Source organism: Berghia stephanieae, chromosome 13 (assembly GCF_034508935.2).
Source record: "Berghia stephanieae isolate SIO BIC M18660-M18661 chromosome 13, UCSD_Bste_1.3, whole genome shotgun sequence".
NCBI classification, from domain to species: domain Eukaryota; kingdom Metazoa; phylum Mollusca; class Gastropoda; order Nudibranchia; family Aeolidiidae; genus Berghia; species Berghia stephanieae.
In genome coordinates, this window is record NC_088372.1 from 9,488,431 (window position 1) to 9,495,930 (window position 7,500).

A 7,500-nucleotide genomic window follows, 5' to 3' on the forward strand; every position below is an offset into this window, starting at 1 on the left:
GCTCTTTGAGCACATTTAGTGGATATTGCGCTATAAAGAAGCTCAAATGTTTTTTTTTAAGTGTTGAATCTGTTTGTACACTTATTATATTAGGGGCGGGAGGGGGTGTAATTGGTAGGGATTGGTCGTCATGATGTGGCAGTGATTGGTAAACATTAGGAACAACACAGGTGCTACTATCGATTGTATGTCTCTAAGTAAAATACCCACTGTTCTACCGCTTGATCAATTGATACTGTGCTGCTATTCCTTTAGTTGAAATACTCATAACATCCGCCAGGAGGATATAACGAACCAACACACAAAACTATGTGTAATCGTAAACGTTTATAGTCTGGTTAATTCAATTTGATGAGAGCTACTCATAAAAATGGCTGGTGAGAGACAATTAGATAGTAACACGTTCTAGAATTACAATTAAAGCACCCAAGAAAAGGTAGGATAAAGGGGAATTGGTTCAAATAGGAAACAGATGTAGATTCCAAGAGCACACTATCAAAGTACTTAGTTTGACATCACCTGAAAGTCTCATCCAGACACGAGCACAGGTCCCTAGTAAGAGGAACACACTCAAATGTTTTCAAATCATATATAATACGTAAACAAAACAATACAGTGCATAACAGATTTACAAGACAAAAATATCATCTCCCAAAACTATAACTAAACATTTGACTGTTTCCCTCCCAGCCAGGATATCCGACCAAGGCCAGGACAAAACCAAGTAATCTCATTCCAAGACAAAGACAGAAAGCATATTGGAAAACAGATATAGGGAGATAGAAGGCACAGTAAAAGCCTCCCTGCCCACTATGGGAGATCAGGAACCCCACCCAGCCTGCCTACTATGGGAGGTCAGGAGCCCCACCCAGCTTGCCCACTATGGGAGGTCAAGAACCCCCAACCAGCCTGCCCACTATGGGAGGTCAGGACAACTACCTACCTACAATACATGTCCAGGCATCTGTCCTTGTGTGTGGAGCAGTACAGGTTACGCTTGGTCATCAAGTCTTTAGGCTTGACGTCAGCAATCGACACGATCGAGTGTCCCTGGGGCAGACATAATATGAGTAAAATTTACTTATGAGTTTGATGTGACTCGCCGTCACAATCACCTGCATAGAGAACATGGCATACAAAAACGGCATCAAATGATTGGAGAGCCAAACATATAACGCGCCACTAAAATCCCATTATGACACAATCCAGCCGTTCAACATCTTGGTTGATAACAAAGATAGACGGCGAAATAAGAGAGAACACACGACTCCAATGCTTTTGACTTTACACTGGCATCCCATCCCCCGTGTGGTGTCCGGGGTCCCTCAACTGAGAGGGTACAAGAATAGACAAACGCCAAGACAGTGTGTCGTAAAAGGCGACTAATGGTGTGTGACTTTCCCTTTTTTCAGTCACTTGGTCCTCCAGGTTGGGGGTTGTCGAAAGGTTAACACCCCTTCCGTAAAACGCAGACGGACAGATCAAATCCTTTTTTTTTTTTCTAGTTTGGGCGATCAAAGAGTATCTGCAATGACAGAATTTATGAAGGACAACAGACAAAGCCGAATACGCTGACCCAATGACGTCTTCGCCAAACAAGCAGCTTCGAATTAACAAAGAAACTATTGGACTGGCTTCCCATAAGGGCCAGGGTGCTCTTTAATGTTGGAGTCATGTGTTTTAAATGTTTTCAATGATGCGCCCCTTTTCGACCGTAAGTTCCGCCCCGTGCATTGAGATCATCGTCTGCTTAAAGTGCCAAAAAAGGGTAAAAAAAGATTTCTGACAGATCTTTTAGCCACTTTGCACCGACTTTCTGGAACAATTCCCCCTATCTCTTCGTGACGTTCCAACTGAATTCGCTATCAGGAAACATTTAAAAACTTATTTATTTCGAGAATTCTTAATTAATTAGTTATTTTACTTGAGCAGACGATGATCAGGAATACGCGATGTTATATATATATATATACATATATATATATATATATATATATATATATATATATATATATATATATATACATATATTCATAATATTATTCTTTTATATAGATAGTATGCAGATGGCGTCACTCAGGCCTTTGTTATTGTTTTTGCCATCCGCGTTTGTGAGTGTTCTCACTAAACTGTATTAACCAGACTCTAAAAGTTCATGGTTACACAGGGTTTGTGTGTTGGTCCTTTATACTTCCGGATGGCAATGTTGTGAACTCCTTGGCCAAGCGCATTCTATCTATATGTTAAATAAGTAGATAGTTGGATGGTGGAATGTTTGTGTGTGTGTGTGTGTGTGTGTGTGTGTGTGTGTGTGTATGTATGTATGTATGTTTGTGAGAAAGATCCAGAAAGAGAGATATATAGCGCGCGCGCGCGCGCGAGAGAGAGAGAGAGAGAGAGAGAGAGAGAGAGAGAGAGAGAGAGAGAGAGAGAGAGAGAAAGAAAGAGAAAGAGATATATATATTTATAAACATTTGAAAGATAATTAAGATTGTTTGACTCTTACAACGTTGTTATCGAGCGTTGCTCTCATCAGGAAGTCCTGATGAGAGCAACGCTCGATAACAACGTTGTAGAAATCAAACAATCTTTATTATCTTTCAAATGTTTATAAATAGCTCCTTTTATCCAAAAGTTGAGCACTATTATTTCATGGTTTTTGTTTTTATAATTTATATATATATATATATATATATATATATATATATATATATATATATATATATATATATATATATATATATATATATATATATATATATATATATATATATATATATTTAAAAACCCGCAATTTCGCGGGGAAAGAACTATTTTCATTCGATACTGTACTCACCATCATTTAATGAGGGCAGATTGGTAAACAACGTTGTCTGTGTAATTTAGTATTATATCTTCGGTTGATTTTTTCTGTGTGGCCCAACATGAAGTGTAAGCCACTATAGCCTCTGACCCGTGACACAGCAACATACAGTTGTCCGTGTGTGAATACCGGTTGTGGTAAGAAAATCCCCACCTTGCTTAATGTCTGCCCCTGAGACTTGTTAATTGTCATTGCATATGACAATTTTACCGGAAACTGTCTTCTATTTATAATAAATGGTAAGCCTGAATCAGTTGTTGTCGTCAGATTGATTCTAGGGATAAACACTATGTCGCCAGCTCTACTACCGGTAATTATCTTGGCTTCTAATACTTTTGAACCTAATTTAATTATTAACAAACGGGTGCCATTTAGGAGGCCTGATTTAGGATTTATATTTCTAAGCAGTATGACTGACGTGTTGGCTTTCAAATGTAATGCATGTGGAGGAAGTCCGGGAGGTGTAAGTTCGTTCAAGAATTCAATCGGGTATAAGTTGATGTCAGAGTCACTTTGAATGGAATCAGCACTGTGGTAAATTTGTTCAGTTGATGAGGTCAACCTGAACAGCATTTATTTTGTCAACATTTTCATGGGTTGTAGTCAAAATTGCTCTCTCTGATAGATAACGTTCATCCGCAAAGCTCAGATTCAAATCATTGTATACAGCATTTATCAAGCATTCTGGGTCATTTTCAGGAAGGCATAGCGCTGTAGGTAATTTAACAGAATACTTTCCTATTTCGCTGAAAACCGGCTCTGTACCATTTCCGATGCGGAGAAGCCAATTTGCAAAACAATTATTGTCATCAGTAACCCTCATGTTCTTGTTCATGTGAAAAATGGTGACAAAATTCCAAATAATTGACTTGTTAAGTGTGACACTTAATATATCGGCTTCACTTCCTTTGTTAACAACAGGTAGAATTTGCCGAAAATCCCATCCAAGTACAACCACTTTGCCCCCAAAAGGTTTTGAACTGCCTGTTATGTCACAAAATATCCTGCTCACACATTCAAACACACGCCTGTCCATCATAGGTGCTTCATCCCAAATTATGAGAGAACTACTCTTCAGTAACTTAGCTGTGTCTGATTGGCGACTGATTCTACAGGTGCTGTTATCCGTTATTGGAATTGGAATTTTGAACGTTGAATGTGCTGTTCTACCACCGTGCTGACAAAAGATCAAAGGTGAAAATACAAATTTAAAGAATACTGGGGATGTAGGAGCTTTCGGAATGTCTCCCCTTTACTTAACTTATGGAAAAACAAACACCCTAGCACCTTTAATAACACATATGACTAACCTCTCGAGCTAACCCTAATAGTAAAAAAAAGAATCAAAATAGCGACTGAAATACCTTCATGTGATCAAGTGAATAATATCACTATGAATGCCACGATTTGCTAAAAAATGCCAACACACACACACACACATGTATACACCACACACAACACACACACAAACATACACACATACACACACACAAACATATCATAACAAAACTGATCACCGCTAAATCAAGAACACAACGGAAGTAATAATAATACTTGATGTCATAAATAGATGACGCAAATTGACAACTTTTTACAGTGTCAAAATTAGTTGATTTTGGGAGCCAAGTGTCGTCGGTACATATTTTATGATATTATCTATTTGACTCAACGAACTTTCAAACTGACTTTAAATTATAAAAGGAAATCAAGTTATCTCTTTATCTATCTGTAAAAAATACATTCCTAATTTTCAAATCTTTCAGTAGAGTTGTGCGCCGTATCAATTTTTTATTGACTCAAATAAGCACAATGTTCTCCACAATGCTATATTTTTTAAAGAAAGGATGGATATATATATATATATCCTTTCTTTAAAAAATATAGCATTGTGGAGAACATTGTGCTTATTCGAGTCAATAAAAAAATTGATACGGCGCACAACTCTACTGAAAGATTTGAAAAATAGAAATATATTTTGTACAGATGGATAAACAGATAACTTGATTTCCTTTCATAATTTAAAGTTAATTTGAAAGTTCGTTAAGTCAAACAGATATCATAAAAAATTTACCGAAGACACTAACACACTCATGGCCACACCCTCAACTCTTTTTGTCCAGTAGAGTCCTTACTTCCGTTGTGTTGATTTAGCGGTGATCAGTGTTGTTATGTAGTAGTAGTGTGTTCTCATTGCGTGCATGTTTATGTGTGTGTGTGTGTGTGTGTGTGTGTGTGGTATATTTTTGTGTGTATGTGTGTTTTGGAATGTGGTTGCGTTGAAGAAAAAAAAGGGGGAGGGGGGGGGGGTGAGTGTGTCCATCGGGGGGGGGGGGGGCGGTGTTTGCTAGGAACTGTCAGATTGGCATTTTCAGCAAATCGTGGCATTCATAGTGATATAATTCACTTGATCATATAACGGTATTCGGATTTACAGAAATTTTAAACAAGTTTCACCGATTTACAACATCAACTAATATTACTGTTGATATTACTGTCGTTTTGATGCCATCGATGTGATAATTATTGCCCTGGGAAATATTTAGTTAAATGTTTCAGCAAACTGTCAATTGGTTCTGTCTAGCTTCTAGCCCGAACAAACCAAAAGTAGACAGATTCGGGGACTTGATATTTATCGCGTCCGCTTCAGATTTTCATTTGACCTCACATAAGTTAAGTAAAGGGGAGACATTCCGAAAGCTCCTACATCCCCAGTATTCATTCAATTTGTATTTTCACCGTTGATCTTTTGTCAGGCGTTTATTTATTCAATTTGTCATCATATAAAAGCGTTTTAAAAACTCTAGAACAAACATTGAAAGATTTGTGAAAGTTTAAAATTTCCTAATTTGACCATTGTTTTGATTCTAGGCCGCCATTTTAATTTGTGAAGTATTGAAGGTAGTGCAAAGCACTCCGAAGTAAAGCATGGTAAAGACTTGCGACTTATTGATATCGACATCTACTGACTGATAAACTAAAATCATGCCGAATAAAGCATGGCAGCGACGACAAGCACATCGATTAAAATGTGCATCTAATCGTAATCAAGCTAATCAAGAAAATGATTCTGGCAATACCGAATGAAAATAGTTCTTTCCCCGCGAAATTGCGGGCTTTTTACTAGTATATATATATATATATATATATATATATATATATATATATATATATATATAGTTCGAAGATGACGTAACTCATGCCTTTGTTATTGTTTTTGCCATCCGCGTTTGTGAGTTGTTCTCACTAAATTGTATTAACCAGACTATAAAAGTCCATGGTTACACAGTTTTGTGTGTTGGTCCGTTATACTTCCGGATGGCAATGTCGTGAACTCCTTGGCCAAGCGCATTCTATATTATATATATATATATATATATATATATATATATATATATATATATATATATATATATATATATATATATATATATATATATTACCTGCAACCCTCGTAGTTGTAGATGCAGCTCATTACATTTGGAGCAGTAATACGTATCACAGTTGAAACAGTATTGTGTCGCTGGCGTCGCCTCGTTCCGGTTGCTCTCGCACACGAAGCAGTTGTGGGACTTGTTCACCTGATCGGCCGCACTGAGCATGCGCTGGAGGAACACATCCGTTCTGTACTGGTTGGCCCATTCTTCTCGAGGTCTGCTTTGGACAGGAAGAAAGTCAAAAATTATCGTGACTCAGACGTCTCAAATTGGTATATTATAATATACGGCTATGGTGGTATTGTGGAAGGTACTGGGTTCGAGCCTCGCTCGGCGCATCGTTGAGTCCTTGGAAAAGGCCATTTACTCACATTCACATTCTCTCGCCGTACACAGGTGTAAAATGAGTATCTGGCCATTAACAGCTTTGTCTCTGTCGAAAAAAAATGGTAACATCGCCTAGCAGGCGTCGTGTCTTGTATTCACTATGTTACGTGTTGCGGTTGGTCACGGACCCTTTGTAAAACGCTTTGAGTTTGAGCACGTTTAGCGGATATCGCACAATATAAACGCTTTATTTACTTTGTTTTTGGGTTTGTTTGTTTTTTAATTTTTTTACAAAATGTTTAATGTTTTTTTAAATTTATTTTTTGTTTGTGGTGATGAAGAAGATGATAATTAAATAATAATAATAATAACAATAAGGAGGAGGAGGAGGAGGAAGAAGAAGAAGAAGAAGAAGAAAGAAGAAGAAGAAGAAGAAGAAGAAAGAAGAAGAAAGAGAAGAAGAAGAAGAAGAAGAAGAAGAAGAAGAAGAAGAAGAAGAAGAAGAAGAAGAAGAAGAAGAAGAAGAAGAAGAAGAAGAAGAAGAAGAAGAAGAAGAAGAAGAAGAAGAAGAAGAAGAAGAAGAAGAAAGAAGAAGAAGAAGAAGAAGAAGAAGAAGAAAGGAAGAAGAAGAAGAAGAAGAGAAGAAAGAGAAGAAGAAAGAAGAAGAAGAAGAAGAAGAGAAGAAGAAGAAGAAGAGAAGGAAGAAGAGAAGAAGAAGAAGAAGAAGAAGAAGAAGAAGAAGAAGAAGAAGAAGAAGAAGAAGAAGAAGAAGAAGAAGAAGGAAGAAGAAGAAGAAGAAGAAGAAGAAGAAGAAGAAAAGAAGAAGAAGAAGAAGAAAGAAGAAGAAGAAGAAGAAGAAGAAGAAGAAGAAGAAGA

The 7,500-nt window shown here is 37.2% G+C and overlaps 1 protein-coding gene across 2 annotated transcripts in view; it reads right to left on the minus strand.

Annotated features, from left to right (window-relative positions):
• The window catches only part of LOC144958609 (uncharacterized), a 28,163-nt gene that overhangs the window by 18,914 nt on the left and 1,749 nt on the right, over window positions 1-7,500 (minus strand). Inside the window, exons 3-4 of one of the 2 annotated variants that reach the window (XM_078890700.1) lie at window positions 6,304-6,514; window positions 944-1,050 (exon numbers count right to left, since the gene is read on the minus strand). In XM_078890700.1, coding sequence (XP_078746826.1) covers window positions 944-1,050; window positions 6,304-6,514 — 318 coding nt within the window. Of the gene's footprint in view, window positions 1-943; window positions 1,051-6,303; window positions 6,518-7,500 lie in introns of both variants that reach the window. The other variant, XM_078890699.1, reaches the window with a different exon arrangement.